Source organism: Ciconia boyciana, chromosome 5, assembly GCF_034638445.1.
Source record: "Ciconia boyciana chromosome 5, ASM3463844v1, whole genome shotgun sequence".
In the NCBI taxonomy this organism is placed as follows: domain Eukaryota; kingdom Metazoa; phylum Chordata; class Aves; order Ciconiiformes; family Ciconiidae; genus Ciconia; species Ciconia boyciana.
In genome coordinates, this window is record NC_132938.1 from 51,382,158 (window position 1) to 51,399,398 (window position 17,241).

The following is a 17,241-nucleotide window of genomic DNA, read 5'->3' on the forward strand; positions in this document are numbered from 1 at the left end:
CGCGTGACGCGAGCAGGGTGCGCAGCCGCCGCTCCGCCGTCTCTCGCCGCCGCTCGGCCGGGCGCTGGGTGCTGAGCTCCGGGTGCTGAGCCCCGCCGCCCTCCTCGCTCCCCTCTCGGCCGCCGCCGCCCGCGGCTCTTCCCGCCGCCACCATGTACGACGCGGACGAAGGTGAGGGCGCTGCGGCTGCGGGCCGTTCCCCGCTGGGCCTTTTCGCCGGTTCACCCAGGCGAGGCGGGCGGGGGAGCCGTTGGGCGCGCGCAGGGCCCGCCGAAGGTGGGGGCGGGGGTGGGGGGTGCTCCGGGCGCGGCGGGGTCTCCCGCAGGCTCCTGCGGCCCTCGGGCGGCCAGGGGCGCTGCTGGGGTGCCGGAGGGTCCCTCAGCCCGCTGGGTGCCGGCCCCCCCTCAGCAGGCGAGGAGAGACACCGAGGTGGTTGGAGCCTGACTGAAACGTTGTGCTTCCTCGGCAGATATGCAATATGATGAAGACGATGATGAAATCACCCCCGACTTGTGGCAAGAAGCGTGCTGGATTGTTATTAGGTGACTTTTTAAAACTCACGGTTCTTGACGCTTCAGCATATGTGCTCTAGGTCTTACGGGTAACATCCAGTTCGCTAGCAGCATGTCATGGAAGCTGGAGGCTTGGTTATGCTAAATCGTGTGGTTTAGCACTTTCAGAGCAGAATGGCTTTAAGCAGAAACAGCAGGGTTGTCACTAGGGATTAAGAAGCCCTATTGACCCCCAGTGGGGTGCGCTGTTTTGAATGAAGTAAGAAGTGATTTTGATGCCATATCAAGTGCATGATTTTGCCCACTGCTCTCACAGCTGATGCTGGCATTAGGAAATCAGTATGTAGCTATTTCACCATGTTAGTGTTTTTCTAGCAGGACATGAACGTCCAGGACCTGCAGTTTCTTGTGGCTGTTAAGGAGTGGGATGCTGTGTGGAACTGAGTAAAAAGTGTTTATTTTGCTAATTGCATCATTCATAATATGTATATGGCTGGTGTCTTAGGGCAGCAGTTGCAAACAGAACAGTAGATCTGCGGGGGTGGTCCCATAGGCAGTCTGGATGGAGAGCAGAGACGAGAAACTTTGGAGGCAGGAGGAGGTCTTTTCTCTTGCAGCCCAGTGAGGAGTGCTACCTTTGCTTTCTGTCAGGTGGGAGGTAACTGAGGCAGGTCCTTCAGCTGAGGCTGCACCTCGCTCTGCGTGAGGAAACAGTTTTTTACTGTGAGGGTGACCAAGCACTGGCACAGGTTGCCCAGAGAAGTTATGGAATCTCCATCCTTGGTGGTATTCAAAAGCCATCTGGACATGGTCTTGGGCAGTCAGCTCTGGGTGGCCCTGCTTGAGCAGGGTGATATGACAAGATGACCTCCAGAGGTCCCTTCCAACCTCAGCCATTCTGTGATACAGGTTGCCCTTTCCCTTCCTCCTTCCCCTTGTGCAATAGCAGACCGTGCTGGCAAGATTCACTGTGGCAACAGCATGACAGCCATGTTCCCCTTCTTGGGGAAGCCTGAGGTTATTGGTAGGGAGGTAGTTCTTACCAGTTTTCTCTAGCGATCTTGGCAGCGATGGGGCAGAAGCTGAGGTAGTGTGGGTTCCCTTGCTGGCTTCAGGAGTGTGAGGTAAAGGAGCTTGCTGGCAGGAGCTCATGCAGCAGACATGGTTAGGTCATCCCATTAAAAGTTAGGATGTGGGGCTTCGAATTTAGGCTTTGATTTTTACAGCTAGGTTGTGCTGGGTTGAAGCTGGGTGACACAAAGGCTAGGGGAAATCCAGAGAAGGAGTGAAACTGGGAATCTCTGTGTGGCTGGAACACAGGGGATCCAAGCTAAGAAAAGTTCTGAGAACTGTTACCTTGATTTAGGGGCATGCACTCAGTTTACTGCAGCTTGGAAAATTAGTTAAAGCAAAGTAATTTACATACATTGTTGAAAACTTTAGCTGAAGCCACTTTTACTATGGTTTCAGTCATCATGGTTCCCTTCTAATTTAAGGTAGACTGTACGTACAGCCACGGCTTAGCCAAGAGGTAGCAGCAAGTCTGTCACTTTGTAGTGTCTGTGCCTTCAAACACTGAGGGAGAATTGTTTAGCATTTTTGAGCATCTGTGTTTGAAACTCATGCCTTTGGAAAACTGAATGTGTTTGATTCTGTACTGTATTTCATGGCTTTTGAAGGTATTGTAAGAAATACATCTTAAACTTGTTGGTGTATAAAGTACATGACTTAAATTAAGATCTCTTGTTCATTAATGCACTTTTTTTTTTAGCTCCTATTTTGATGAAAAGGGTTTAGTCAGGCAACAGCTGGATTCTTTTGATGAGTTTATTCAGATGTCTGTGCAGAGAATTGTTGAAGATGCTCCACCAATTGATTTACAAGCTGAAGCCCAGCATGCCACAGGAGAAGTGGAAGAGCCGGTAAGTGGAGATCCCTGGCAGAGGTGATGTGTTTTTACAATGCAAAATGATTTTAGGTGGGTTTTATTCAGCTCCCATCTCAAGAGACGGAAATACATCTGAGTTATAACACTGCTCATGCAGTCAATAGGACAGAAGTATGAACTCTTGGAGTCTATGAGGTACATGGCCAGATTTCCAGATAGTCAGGTATATGGCTGAGAAACACATGCAAGAGCTTTGTTATCCATGGAATCGAACTTCTCTCTCCTATAGAGTTACTCTCTCCTGCTGGTTAAATTGTTGGCTGAGTTGAGAAATGACCAAGAACAATTGGCTGCTGCAGCTCGTGTTGTCAGTTACTGTATGAAACTGCAGTGACAGGGATGTAGTAGAGCAAGTCAGGTAGCCAAAAGCAAACCATGTTTTGGTGGGATTTGGATTTTCAGTAGCTTTACTATGGCAAGAAAGGTTTATGGCTGAAAAGTTCTCTGTTAGCTTTCTTCGGCTGAAGTTAGGTCCAGGTTTTCAAAGGGTGCCATTGCTCATCATCTTCCATTGGCACGGTGTTCCAAAGGAGAACAAATTGTTTAAGGTCTGCGCTGTGTGATGGCTCTTCTGTAATGAGTATGCACCTTCTACAGTGGCAGTGGTGCTTTCATTCTTGTCCCTCATGTGGTGTGATCCCTGTTCCATAAGTGATCCGTTCCCCTGCTATCAGTCATTACCTTGCTGCTTCCCTGTAGAGATTAAAGGAACTTTAGGACACCTGAGCATTGAATTTGTTACACGTTTTGACTGTCCCTTTGCATTTTTTTTGCAGGCAAACAACTACACTGTAGAGAGAATAACTGAGATTTCTTTAGTTTCTTTGTTAGACAAACAGTTCATAAGCATTTATCTCACAGTAATTCTCCTTAATGTATCTTCTGTTATTCTATGTGTATTATTCTATGTGTATTATGGTGGAATTCTCTAGGTGTGCAGTTCTGCAGTTGCTATATGCGCTGTACGTGGTTAAGGTTCAGATCGCAAGCATGGTATGTGCCTGGCTTCTTTTTGCCCAAAAGCTAGTATTTTACTTTCTCAAATCAGAGAGGTTAGTTTCTTATTTATCAAAGTTTTTAGGAATAGGTCTAGATATAAGAAAAAGGAAACTTGCTTTTTCCTTCAGAGTCGCTTGCAGGCAAACTCTTGCCTCATTTGAAGATACTGGATTAATTTAAGGAGACTGAGTGTATTGGACTGATTTGACTTTTTGTTTCTTTCTCCCTCCACTTCTCAGCCTCAAATTTTGAAGGCAATTTGGGCAATTTATAGCACATCAGAGGGTTTAACAACCATGCTCAGAGATAGGAATTACAGTAAATGTGTTCTCCTTGAGAGTGCTTGCATGAGAACTTGGGAAACTTGGTACTATACATGGCTGCTGCGGCAAATCCAGGGAAAAGGGGTTTCTTTGGGTAAGAATTGAGAGTATTTTTTTGGCCTACAAAATGTTTGCCAACAAGTCTCTGCCACCTACTGTTGTAGGAAGCTTTTGTGCCTTTTTGAAATCAGATTGTTTTCAGGTCTTTTCTGATAATTCAAGTCTTACTTTGTTTACTGATCCTATAGAATCATCCTAGGAACTGATGTTACCCAACTTGCTGTGTTTTCCGTTACTGATAACAGTTATCCTTCTCCAGTAGCAGTTTTGGTTAGTCATAAGAGAGAATCTCTTGAATACAGAAGACTAGTTATTAGTATATCTTGTGGATAGAGCAGCAATGACACTTGACTTTGTCTGAAAGCTGTGGTTTTTTTGATAAATTGATGCAATAATCTGTTTAATCTCTAGAGCAAACGAAACCACCTAGCACAGATGTTAAAAAGATGGTTTCTGTGGCTCTGTGTAAGACAAAATGTATGGGATGGGTAATTTGCACCTTTGCCTTTAATGGTGAGTCCAGAGAAAGGGCTGAATATGAGGACTTTGAAAATATATTTTAGAAAGGCTAAAACAACTTGTGACATAAACCATAAGTTTACTTTTTTTTCTCTGCATTGGAGCTTGCTCTGCTAGGGCAAGTGTTGCTTTGGTGGTGTGCTACAGCCAATTCCTTATGGCTGAGATATGGTAAAATGCCTGCATGGAATTCAAGTTTTGTTTTAGTAATAGATATTCTTAGCTGACTTCTAGGCAGATACTTAGTTGGGGTGGCAGTACTGTAGTTCTTTATTTGTGTTGGCTTCTGTTCTGCGAAGAGACACGGTGGGAAATAGCAACTTGAAGCAAAGGTCGTAAGGCAGCAAGCCTTTCAACTTGTATACATGCAGGTCTGATGATTTGCTTATGTTTCCCTACCCACCTTGATTTTGGTCTGTGAAGGAACACTGTGTGAGTAGAGCAGCTCATCTCGAGGTCCTTTTGCACGCAAGGGGGCCAAGAGCCAAGTTGCCTCGGCATGCTTCTGCACCACACATATGAAACACTTGAACAAAGCTACTGTTGTGTAACTGCTTGCTTTCTTTCAAGTTCTAGCTCCCCCTACCAGATACACAAATGCGCTTTGATAAGACTACTGTTTTAAAACTTCTGCCCCTTTATTTGAAATGCAAGGCTTTTGATTTAAGTGAAATGCATGCTCTAAATCTCATTGCAGTAGGATTCTGAGGGGTGAGTGGCTCTCGGAGCAAAATGAAGATCCTGAGAATTGTTCTATAGCTGAAAGGCATCTGTCCTTTTGTGCCCATGGTTTCACTGTAACATGTGAAAGGATTTCTGTGGAACTAAAACAAAGCTATTAAATTTAATCTTTTATGCATGGGAGCAAAGCTTCACAAAAACTTGCACCTTGTTCGATATGTCAGCTATCTCATTGCATGTGTTGAAGCAGATTCACCTTTTTGCATCACAAAACTAGCAGTTTTATCTAAAGTTACATAAACAATAAATATCTCAGTAGGCATATGTGAGGCATATTCTATTTGTTAATATATTCACTGACTTGGCAGATTTTGAGTTTGTTAGCTTTTTATAGGAAGAAGACCTATTTGGGTACTTTTTTCTTCTCTTACCAATGGTTTTGACCCTTCAGTTTACTCTGTTTTTTTATTAATGAGGTGTTTAGAAATTATTGACAGTTTTGGAGTGTTTTATTGACCTAGTCATCTGAAGCGGGATTGTTTCCATACCTTCAGCTGAGGACATGCAGCAGCTTTGGGTATTAAGCTCTAGGGCCGCTTTTGAACAAGCAAAATGGATGTTTTTTCCATTACAGATAAATGTATTCTTGTTTTCCAGCCCCGGTATCTGTTGAAGTTTGAACAAATCTATCTCTCCAAACCTACACATTGGGAAAGAGATGGAGCACCCTCACCTATGATGCCCAATGAAGCCAGACTGAGAAACCTTACGTAAGAGCAAATTCTGTAGTGGATAAACACAAGGAAGGACTGGTCCTGTATTATTAATTGATAGTCTTTTCCAATTTAGTAGTGCCTTGAAAACGTAATAATTACTGCTCTATTTAAATTTCAATATCTAGTTGTTGAATCCAGATGATGATTTGGTAATAATGCTTAATATTACCAGTGAGTGCTTGAATAACTGCATTTGTTAGCCTTCTGTAAAACCTGGAATAATAATTGACAGATAACACAATGGTGTCTTTATTCTGTAGGTATTCAGCCCCCTTGTATGTCGATATAACTAAAACAGTTATTAAAGAAGGAGAGGATCAGTTACAGACACAACATCAGAAAACTTTTATAGGAAAAATTCCTATTATGTTACGTTCAACATACTGTTTGTTGAATGGCTTAACTGACCGTGATCTTTGTGAACTGAATGAATGCCCACTTGATCCTGGTGGCTACTTTATCATTAATGGATCAGAAAAGGTAAGGGATTATACGTTGCACAGTCATCTTTACAGACACTCGAAGTTCTGTTACTTGTTTCCATATGTTTTGCCAGGAACATAAGCACTTTTATTCCAGTGTATCACGGTTACTGCGGGCACTTGTAATCTTGTAGAAAGGAAGACAGGCTTTTAGTCCTCTGTGAGGACTTTCTCAAGCCACCTTTTCTTCTTCTGTGGGACACATTTCCCTTCTTCAGTTTCATGATGTACTCTAGATACATTCCTTTCCATTTTCAATATTGCAGAGCAGCATGCACTCTAAAATGAGGTGGTACTTCATTCAGAGGCTCTTCCAGTTTGTTCACAGCTGTATAGATGCATTTTATTATAAGAATAGGTTGTTCCCTCCATTGCTGTGGATTCAGCTTTAGCAAATGATATCCTCTGCCTCCTCGTGCCTCACCAGTGAAACTGACAGTTTTTTGTAACTGACACCTGGGCAAACGCAGCAAAAGAAATAGAATTGTATTTTTCTTCGGGGGGGGAGGCAGGGAATAAATCTGGCTTTGACCATCGGAGCTGGCATTTAAATTTAAACGCCTGTGTGGCGTGTTGGCCTTGGAAACAGATAGTGAAATGCTTTCTTTATCAGTGTTGTGCCTAAAGCTAACGCAAATGTCTCAGCACAACTAGCAGATGCAGTAAGTTACATCACAGAGAACGGTGTTCTCGGAGTCTTTTGTTTTGGTTATTCTGTCTTAACTAGGTGTTGTGCTTTGCTTAATACTGTGTTTTTAAAATGTAGAGTATAATCCAACTGAGTTTGGCAAATTGACTTCATGCTGTGCAGTGCTCTTAAGGCATGTGAAGGAATAGTAGAAACACACTGTGCTTGTTACTTTCAGCATACTCTTTTGTCAGTTATTTACTAGTGTTCTTGTTTCTAACACAGGTTCTGATTGCCCAGGAGAAAATGGCTACAAACACAGTATATGTGTTTGCAAAGAAGGATTCAAAATATGCATACACAGGAGAGTGTAGATCGTGTCTGGAAAATTCCTCTCGACCAACAAGTACCATATGGGTTAGCATGCTGGCCAGAGGTGGGCAGGTATGCCTAAGCAGTAATATGCCCTGCCCTGGGGCTTACAATAAAGATTGTTTTAGGAGTTTTGTTACTGTCCTGTCTCTTCATGTCATTTACTTTTGGGATTTTGAGAAGAAATTTCTTCTGATGCTAAGTTGTAAAGAAGATAAAATTAAATGAAAATGTATTCTGTTTGTCATAGATTATGCCTATCTCTGGGACAAATAATTTGAGGATTGAAATGAAGAGTCAATTTGTGGCAGGTTTTAGGGCGAGGCTAAAAACTAATTTTAGAATTACTGTAAATGAATTTTTAGAAGATCCAAACAAGCTGTGTGCTGTTTTTTGACAAAGGACAAGGATAGGAGCAGGGACCCTGTCTTTGCTGATGACCAAGCCTAGCATTTAGATATGTTTCGCAGACCACATATTAATTCATATTTAACATCTAATTGTGCCATCTGTGAGGGGAAATAAGTGCTATTCATAACTTCAAAACCAGAAGGCGTCAGTACTCATTTACCATTGCACCGATATTTGGAAATTCCCGAACATGTTCCAAGAGTAACTTCAACAGAAGCCTTACGCCACGCACGCTCCTGATGGCTGGGGCACTCTTGAGTGGTTGTCCCTCTGCTTCCCACAGTGTTTGTTTCTTTCTGGGAGTGGGAAGCAGCTTCTTGAATAATCATGAGAATGGAGAGTCTTATAGAGTGGATTAGAAAAGCTGGGCTTAAGATGTCAGAAGGAAAGCTGAAGGTAGATAGGATTGCTCTTTGCAAAAGGGAGAGAAGCTATGCACACAGGTGAACGAGTCATATTATTTAAATTCCTTTGTCTCAGCAAAAACCTTCCAAGTTTTTGCAGACTTCTAAAGTTACAAATGTTTTTAAAATAAAAAAGTCACTGCTGGAGTAAGGTTTCAGGATAGCTCCTTAGTTGGCCTGCTGAGAAGTCATGGTTTCCTGTAGTGCTTGAATAAATACACTAAAGCTGTATCATCCAAATCCAGAGATATATTTTTATTTGAAGGCAAGATTGTTTAAGACTAATGTAAGTTTTTCCCCATCTTTTCAGGGTGCGAAGAAGAGCGCTATTGGTCAGCGCATTGTAGCAACTTTGCCATATATCAAACAAGAAGTCCCCATCATAATTGTCTTTCGTGCACTAGGCTTTGTATCTGACAGGGACATTTTAGAGCACATCATATATGATTTTGAAGATCCAGAAATGATGGAAATGGTAATATATGTTAAATAACTTATTTCCTGGCTTGACATTTGGTGATGTATAGGTGTGGCTAATCATCATGCAAAGTATTGTTAATTTTCTAATTGTAACTTATTACTTTATTATTTTTGTGGGTTGTCTATTAGAAATATAAAAAGTTCTCTGCCTAAATCTATTCTAATGAGTATTTTAAGTGAATAGAGTGCATCGGAAATTGCAAAGAGTTAATATGTATTTGGAGAGGTAAGGTCTTATCCTGCTGCCATTGACTTTAATTGTAAAATCCTGATTTATACCTGAAACAGCAACAGGCCTAGAGTGTACTTGAATGAGAACTATTTTCTGAAGTTTAATCTATTTTTTTGTGTGCTTCTGGAATACTCCATTACTGTTTGCTGCTGCTCCTGAAAGAGCTACTACAGTAAAGCTAGAAAGAACTGGATCAGTAATTAGCAGTTCCTGAAAAGAATCATCAGCAAATTACTGTGTAGTTTCCTTCAACCCCAAGGCACTGGATGGTACAGGATTTTGTTGTATTTTGTGCATTAGGTCAAACCTTCTCTGGATGAAGCGTTTGTCATTCAGGAGCAAAATGTTGCTCTAAACTTCATTGGATCAAGAGGTGCAAAGCCAGGTGTCACCAAAGAAAAGAGAATCAAGTACGCTAAAGAAGTCTTGCAGAAAGAAATGCTCCCCCACGTTGGTGTCAGTGACTTCTGTGAAACCAAGAAGGCCTATTTTCTAGGGTATGTCAGTATTTTCTGTCACACATCTGCAAATGGACCCTGAATACAGATTTTATTCACATATATGTATATGATTGGAAGAATGCACTGAATGGGAGTTTGTTTTTAACCTCAGTCTTCTGGATACTCAGTGATAAACTTTAGGGCACTGGTATGTTTTCATAGCTGAGAAAATGCAGATGTCAATAAAATAGAAAAAAAAAAATTGAAACAAACCAAGCCTCCAACACATTCTGGATCTTAAGTTAGATGTGGTGATAGTGATAAATGACTCTTTGACATCACATTGCACGGACAACATATAGAGGTTGATAACTAATGTGTAGATAACTACTGATAAGCTGTTTGCAATGTAAACCCACTCTTTCACTGCTTATTGGTATGCAGATGAACCGTAGCATCGGGAGACTTACCATTTTACACCTGATTCCACGTGCTTAAACATAGCCCATATTACAGTACAGGCCAGGCATGTAGCAGAAGACACATTGCCATTATGATGTAAATACTAACTTCTCTCTGTAGTTACCTGAACTTTCAGTGGGTCATTCACCTCTAAGGACATATGTGCTGAAGAGGTCTGTTTTAGGACAGCAGTATCCTAAAGATCTGGAATGGACAGCCTTTAGGAAACAGTTCACTGATTTATCTATGAAAGCATGTAATCTTTGTTGTGAATGTCTGCTGTAAGTTTAAAACAAACTATCTTATTTGCTTAGGTATATGGTTCATAGATTGTTGCTGGCAGCGCTGGGAAGAAGAGAGCTTGATGACAGAGATCATTATGGCAACAAAAGACTGGATCTTGCTGGGCCACTGTTAGCTTTCCTGTTCAGAGGGTAACTATAATATATATGTTTTCTTCAGAGATAATTAATGGTAGAGGTATTGCCAACTCTGTGCTTCTAAATCAATCAGACTATTCTGTTGTGTCTGATAGCCAGTCTTGGGCAACACAGCCTTTATCTGATTATGACTTTTTCATGGAGTGGGTAAGTTTCCTCTAATAGTAGGTGGCTAGCATCAACTTGTTTTGGAGCATATTTTGTGCATGTTCACAAACAGGTTAATTTGTTTTGGTTTTTCCTCCCATTCTTCCTCTGGTTATAAATTACTTGCTTCTGTTCAGGAGGCCAGTGATGTTTTTTCCAAATAGTACTGGGTAGGCTAAATTGCTACAGTACTGTTTAATCATGTTTCTTGGCATCTTCTTCTACAGAATGTTTAAGAATTTGCTGAAGGAAGTGAGAATATATGCACAAAAGTTTATTGACAGAGGGAAAGATTTCAACTTGGAACTGGCAATTAAAACAAGAATTATTTCAGATGGTTTGAAGTATTCACTGGCAACTGGAAACTGGGGTGACCAGAAGAAAGCTCATCAGGCCAGAGCAGGAGTATCTCAGGTACAATAGCTGAATAAGGCATGGTAGCATTTGTCAGGTTTACGCAAGAGTAAAACTATATCCTGGAAGAGTTTAACATTGCTTGGCAGCCATGCATCTTGTATGTTAAAGAGAACCACTTTTAAAAGGAAACTTTCATAGGTGAAACAGATGAAGATCCAAATAGTTGAGTCCAGTGTGGGGTTTGGGGATTTTATTTTTGTTGTTGTTTGGTTTTGGTTTTAGCTGTTGTGTTCACTGTTAAACAGTTGGTGTAACTGTTGTAAAGACTTTTTGTGTTAGAGCATATGCTTGTGTGTCTGGTCAAGTCCTAGTCCCAGGGAATCTTTAGGGAGGATGGGTTTCTTTCCTTCAGTTACTTCCAGTGCTTCACAGGTGGCTAAAGAAACTTGAGTGATACCTTTTAATGTAACAGTTACATATTCCACAGCTAATGATGAGGAGCACTGACTTTATTAGCCCACAGCAGTGCTTAGTTGAGCTTGTTTCTCATAAAGCTGGAAACAGGAGAGAGGTGAGAGTTTCTAAATGCCAGCACGTTTTGTTGTCTGGAGCCCTGGTGAGATCATAATTTGGGGAAAGCAAAGTTAGGAAAGGGGTGAAGATGGTAGCTGTCTCTGGATGGTATGTTGTTGGTGTATGTGTAGGAGGGACTTGTTTGCTTTTTAAATAAACTCTCACATTTCAGGCTGTAAAATTAAATTTTCTTAAATTTTTGAGAAGCCTTGAGCAGACTCTGAAAAGAATGTAAATGCTGATTTACTCCTAATAACTAAGTCGTCTTAGTTTTTTGAACCAAGTTTGAAAAGATGTCTGTGTCATTGTACTGGCAAACCCTCCTGGTGAAAATGCAGCTTAAGAAGTATTTTTATGAGTATCACTCATTCTAGTTACCTGATCAGTAAGGTGTACTACAAAAAACAGATTTTAAGGGTAGACTTAGTCTAAGATTAATGGAGGTGAACTAAAAAGTGTAGCTAACAAAAATCAGAGCTATTTTAGTTCTTTTGAAGTACATAATTTCTGGAGGGCATTGATCCTTTGCTCTAATGTATCATGATGTCTGTCAACAGCACACTTAAGAAGCTTTGACTAACTGAATTCCTTACTACATGCAGGTGTTAAACCGCCTGACTTTTGCATCTACCCTTTCCCATCTGAGACGCCTGAATTCTCCAATTGGTAGAGATGGTAAACTAGCAAAGCCCAGACAGCTACACAATACACTGTGGGGAATGGTTTGCCCTGCTGAGACTCCAGAGGTAATGAAAGTAATATTTATGCCAGTACTTACTGATGCCTAACTGCTTTTATCCGCTTGTCATTTTATAGCCATGGCACTTGTGATGATCACTTGCACTTTTTTTGAATGCTGACATGAATGTTTAGCTTTATAGTTAACTCTCTAGTTGAATGGTAGAAATTAATAAAGTGAATAGCATGTTTTGTGTCCAGTTCCTTGAGGACTTGACGTTTAAGTTCTCTGATCTTCTTGGGGGAATCTCTTGATTTGGAAATGCAAGTTAACTTTGTGTTTCTACTAGGGTCATGCAGTAGGACTTGTGAAGAACTTAGCCCTGATGGCTTATATTTCTGTGGGGTCTCAGCCATCCCCAATTTTGGAATTCTTGGAAGAGTGGAGTATGGAAAACCTGGAAGAAATATCTCCAGCAGCAATAGCTGAGTATGTGCAAATGAAACTGTTTAAACAGACTTAAGCTTTTTATCCTGTACAACACTTCAAGGGTTTGGGTTGTTTGTTTGTTTGTTTTTAATTTGTTTGTTTTTCCCTCTTTCTAGTGCTACCAAGATCTTTGTTAACGGCTGCTGGGTAGGAATACACAAAGATCCAGAGCAGCTCATGAATACCCTAAGGAAACTCCGTCGTCAGATGGACATCATTGTGTCAGAGGTATGAATTTTACATCTAGAGTTTGGGTGTCTTTTTAGGTGAGAGAGGATAATGGCTTGATACTACTTTGCAAGCTCCAAATAGCATTATTTGCAAGTCTCTTTCTGAACATAATTCACATTGCTTGGGATTTTTTGTTTTGCGAGTTTTGGGGGGTTTGGTGCTTTTGGGGTTTTTTGTTTGTTTGTTTTGTGTGGTTTGTTGTTTGGTTATGGGGGAGTTTGTTTTGGTTTTGGTTTGTTTTTTGAAAGAGGATCCAGTTAAAAAAACAGTTGAAAATAGTCTCTTGAAATGCTCTCTTTGTAGGAGTGTTAATGCTTGTTCTGTGCTGCTGATAGCACCTGTAAGGTCTTTTCTTTAGGGAACTTTGTTATCCTATTTTGTGTTCTGTAGTTCTGATTCTGGGCTGAGACTTTGTACTTATGGTGCTGCTTTCTTGCACAGGTCTCAATGATTAGAGATATTCGTGAGCGAGAAATCCGCATCTATACTGATGCAGGCAGAATTTGTCGACCCCTTTTAATTGTGGAAAAACAGAAGTTGCTGTTGAAGAAAAGGCATATTGACCAACTGAAGGAACGAGAGTATAACAATTACAGGTGAGATGTGTTCCTGAAATTCAACTGAACTTCTAATTTTCCATCTTGGAAGTTGCAAGTTCCCGCCAGATTGGAGAGAGAAATGTTTAAAGCTTTGTGCAACACAAAGATGCTTTCTCTGCCTGGTAGCTTAATGCGTTTTTTTTTTTTTATCACACTCAGGCAGTGGTAGTACTAATAAGCTACCAGAGAAGTCCTTGTTCTTGTTACTGCTGAAGAGACCCATTTTATGTGTTAGCTGAGTATTTCACACATTGGTTATTCAGTTGGCAGGATCTCGTGGCCAGTGGTGTAGTAGAGTACATTGATACACTGGAAGAAGAGACTGTGATGCTGGCAATGACTCCAGATGACTTGCAAGAGAAAGGTGTGGCATATTGTTCAACATACACGCACTGTGAGATTCACCCATCTATGATCCTGGGAGTATGTGCATCTATTATCCCTTTCCCTGATCACAACCAGGTCAGTGCATCACTCCTGACATCCTGCTTTTACAGTTGATAGAAAACCCACAGGTGTATGTGTAAAGAGCTTAATGTACATATATACTGGTCTTCCCTTGTCTGTCTAGTCTCCCAGGAACACATACCAGTCTGCTATGGGTAAACAGGCTATGGGAGTTTACATTACAAACTTTCATGTTCGTATGGATACGCTGGCACATGTGTTGTATTATCCTCAGAAGCCCCTTGTAACAACACGCTCCATGGAGTACTTGCGATTTAGAGAGTTACCAGCAGGTATGTTATCAGTTTAATGTTTATTAAACAAAAATACTACTGTTTTGTTTAAACTATGTCACAAATGTTGTGTGTAGAATACCTGAACATTTAGCAAATGTATGTCATTTAAAAATTAATTATAGGTTAAATGTTAACTTGTAGCTGGACACATAGACTGCAAAAAATACATTGCTAGTGTTGCAGCTGAAACTACTTTATCCATATAGTCTTCTAGAGTCTAACTGGAAAAATGCATTTTCTGTATTGGTATTTGCTAGGTTCTTCACAAGGGGTCACCCTTGACTCTCTTTTCTACCCAAAGTTGCATTTGTTGATACTACGTGGTTTTTGTGTGGGGGACATGGAGATTTTATCTCAGAAAGGGTAGAACAGCTTCACTGTAGAGAATACAGCTTATTTTGAGTTACAAGTAATGCCCGTCTGGTATGTGTGCATTCTTTCAAAGTATTTGCTCTGTATATTATAGGTATCAACTCGATTGTAGCCATTGCATCATACACAGGCTATAACCAGGAAGACTCTGTCATCATGAACCGTTCTGCTGTTGACAGAGGCTTTTTCAGGTAAGACTTTGTAAATTTTTTTAACTGCTTGGAAGAAAAAAAAAAGTATACTGACTTGTCCAGAGGCTCAAGAAAAGTTCATCTTCCGCTGGAAGATACCATTCTCTAAATCTTTCCAACCTGAGAAGCTTTTTACTTTTTTTTTTTTAACGGGGGTGGAGGGAGCAGCACAATGAAAATGGTGAATGTGTATCTTAGCAACACGCAGTGAGGAATGGTTCCTCCTTTGTGTAACCTGACTTCCCACTCTGTCTTCCCAACTCTTCTAGTTTGGTCTTTACTGTGTTTACTGTTCTTTGTACAATGGTTAAATGAAAAAATATTTGGACTCTTTGCTGTTATATTTTCACGCAACTGTTGCCAGTTATATGAACTCCTTAATATTGCAGTAATGGCAATATAATTGTAATATAGTCTTGTCTTTAGTAGCGTGACAGTTGCTACCAGTGAGGATTGGCATGTTCCTCTCCTTAGTAGGAACTGCTGTTGGGACAACAGGCAACTGATGTGACTGTGCATTATAGTTTTTAGATGGCTGTGGTTAGCTGTATAGCTGGTCAATGGGTTTCTAGTTTCGTTCATTTTCTTTTGTCCAAGTTGAGCCCAAGAAGTGTGTGCTTGATATCTTGGATCTACTGCCTTCCAACGTAGAATAAGTATGAGACTATTAGACTTTTATGGCTCACGTGAAGCTTTTATGGAACCTTCTGCGTGCATGGGAGCAATGAAACGTGGATATTTGTCTGACAGGCTGTGGCTTTGGTGTGCTGGCAACTGAGGCAGCAAACAAAAACCCTAAAGCCCAGAAAGAAGCCTATATAAATTGAAAGTTTTCCACTGCAGCTCAGTTGTACTGCGTGTGGCACTGCAAGGTAGCAGTAGAAGCCTAAAAATGCTTGCAAAATGGTGGGTAGAAGGCGAAAAGTAATATGAGAATGATATGATGATGTGAATAATCTTTAGGAATAATAACTAGTTTTGACATGTCAAGCAGATCCAAAGGTCTCTGCAGTTTATAAAAAATTAGCATGTTAGCTATAGGTACTTTGGCAATATCTGAAAAGTGACCATCAAAATGCCATCTGAAACTGGATTTTTTTTTGTTTGGTGGGGTGTTTTTGTTTTCCTCAGTGATGGTCAGATTAACAGGACTTAAGAGGAAAGGTGGTGTGGCATATGAACATTATTTGTTTTGGTTATCATTGGTAACAGTAGCCATAATATGTGATAAAAGGGTGATTATAGTGAAATTGAGAGGTACAGATGAGGAAAAATGATGCTGGTTTCACTGGAGAAGGCTTTATAACTTTTTCAGATCTGTGTTCTATCGCTCATACAAAGAGCAAGAGTCTAAAAAAGGGTATGACCAAGAGGAAGTTTTTGAAAAGCCTACACGCGAAACTTGCCAAGGTAAGACATGAGAGTGTATGAAGACTGAGTTTTTAAATTGAATTTTTGTGGGCAAGGTTGTTAATGTTAAACTGATTCAGTCTTTATTCTGGGACATACAAAATAGCAGAAATGTCTGTATTAATAGGAAAATACATTAGCTGAAATATTTGCATAAAATTATCTTTAGCCATTTTAGCACTAGTCTGAATTTGCAAGCAGACTTGTTGAATTTCTACAGAACATCAAAGTCAATATGTTGAAAAATTTGGGAGTCTACTTTTTTTCTTTTTTTCCCAAGGTATGAGACATGCAATCTATGACAAACTTGATGATGATGGTTTGATAGCACCTGGGGTACGTGTGTCTGGGGATGATGTCATCATTGGCAAAACAGTAACGCTGCCAGAAAATGAAGACGAACTGGAAAGCACTAACAGACGTTTCACAAAGAGAGACTGTAGCACTTTTCTGCGAACTAGTGAGACTGGTATTGTAGATCAGGTCATGGTAACCCTTAACCAGGAAGGATACAAGTTCTGCAAGATTAGGGTGAGCGCTGATGTGTGTTCTTTCTACTTTTACTCATTTTTGTTCTGTATTTAAATTACCAATTGAATGTTTTCCTGTGGCTTACAGGTACGCTCTGTAAGAATCCCACAAATTGGAGATAAATTTGCCAGCAGACATGGTCAGAAAGGAACCTGTGGTATCCAGTACAGGCAAGAGGTAGTGATTTATTTTTTTTTTTCCTTCTTAACATTTTATCTCTGATCTTCTTAGCATTGGAACTGCCTTGAGTGAGTTGTCTGCAGAATATCTACTCTGGTGCAATATATTGACTTAAATTTAGCTAAAATATGTTTAGAAAGGGACACAGCTGCTTCTTACATGGTACTTCAGTGCCTTTGAAATGCTTTAAAAGATTTAATTTTAATCCACACAACTGCTTTTCTTAAAGCTGATATTCTGGGAAGTACTGACTGTCTGTTTTCTTGCTCTAGGATATGCCCTTCACCTGTGAAGGCATCACACCTGATATAATTATCAACCCCCATGCCATCCCTTCCCGCATGACCATTGGTCACTTGATTGAGTGTCTTCAGGGGAAGGTAAGAAGAATCTTTTATGCTGCATGTCTGAGCAATATGAATTAAAATGTTGTGGTTCGTTTGTTTGTTTTAGTAAAGATGCTACTCCCTGGTAGGTGTTAATCCACTAAAAAATAAGGATTGTTCTCTGGTTACTTGATAGCAAAAGCAGGTTTCTTGGGGAAGACCTACAGTCCTGTAAATTTTGTCC

General features: G+C 40.6%; 1 protein-coding gene across 1 annotated transcript in view; it reads left to right on the plus strand.

Annotated features, from left to right (window-relative positions):
* Nucleotides 1-17,241, plus strand: part of POLR2B (RNA polymerase II subunit B) — a 20,653-nt gene continuing 3,412 nt past the window's right edge. Inside the window, exons 1-21 of the mRNA XM_072861315.1 lie at nucleotides 1-171; nucleotides 470-542; nucleotides 2,284-2,434; nucleotides 5,700-5,812; nucleotides 6,079-6,298; nucleotides 7,214-7,372; nucleotides 8,426-8,590; nucleotides 9,128-9,324; nucleotides 10,044-10,163; nucleotides 10,544-10,730; nucleotides 11,849-11,992; nucleotides 12,275-12,414; nucleotides 12,531-12,642; nucleotides 13,087-13,241; nucleotides 13,508-13,706; nucleotides 13,816-13,984; nucleotides 14,454-14,550; nucleotides 15,866-15,960; nucleotides 16,241-16,491; nucleotides 16,579-16,668; nucleotides 16,944-17,051. Coding sequence (XP_072717416.1) covers nucleotides 153-171; nucleotides 470-542; nucleotides 2,284-2,434; nucleotides 5,700-5,812; nucleotides 6,079-6,298; nucleotides 7,214-7,372; nucleotides 8,426-8,590; nucleotides 9,128-9,324; nucleotides 10,044-10,163; nucleotides 10,544-10,730; nucleotides 11,849-11,992; nucleotides 12,275-12,414; nucleotides 12,531-12,642; nucleotides 13,087-13,241; nucleotides 13,508-13,706; nucleotides 13,816-13,984; nucleotides 14,454-14,550; nucleotides 15,866-15,960; nucleotides 16,241-16,491; nucleotides 16,579-16,668; nucleotides 16,944-17,051 — 2,964 coding nt within the window. The 5' untranslated portion in view covers nucleotides 1-152. The remainder of the gene's footprint in view (nucleotides 172-469; nucleotides 543-2,283; nucleotides 2,435-5,699; nucleotides 5,813-6,078; nucleotides 6,299-7,213; nucleotides 7,373-8,425; nucleotides 8,591-9,127; nucleotides 9,325-10,043; nucleotides 10,164-10,543; nucleotides 10,731-11,848; nucleotides 11,993-12,274; nucleotides 12,415-12,530; nucleotides 12,643-13,086; nucleotides 13,242-13,507; nucleotides 13,707-13,815; nucleotides 13,985-14,453; nucleotides 14,551-15,865; nucleotides 15,961-16,240; nucleotides 16,492-16,578; nucleotides 16,669-16,943; nucleotides 17,052-17,241) is intronic.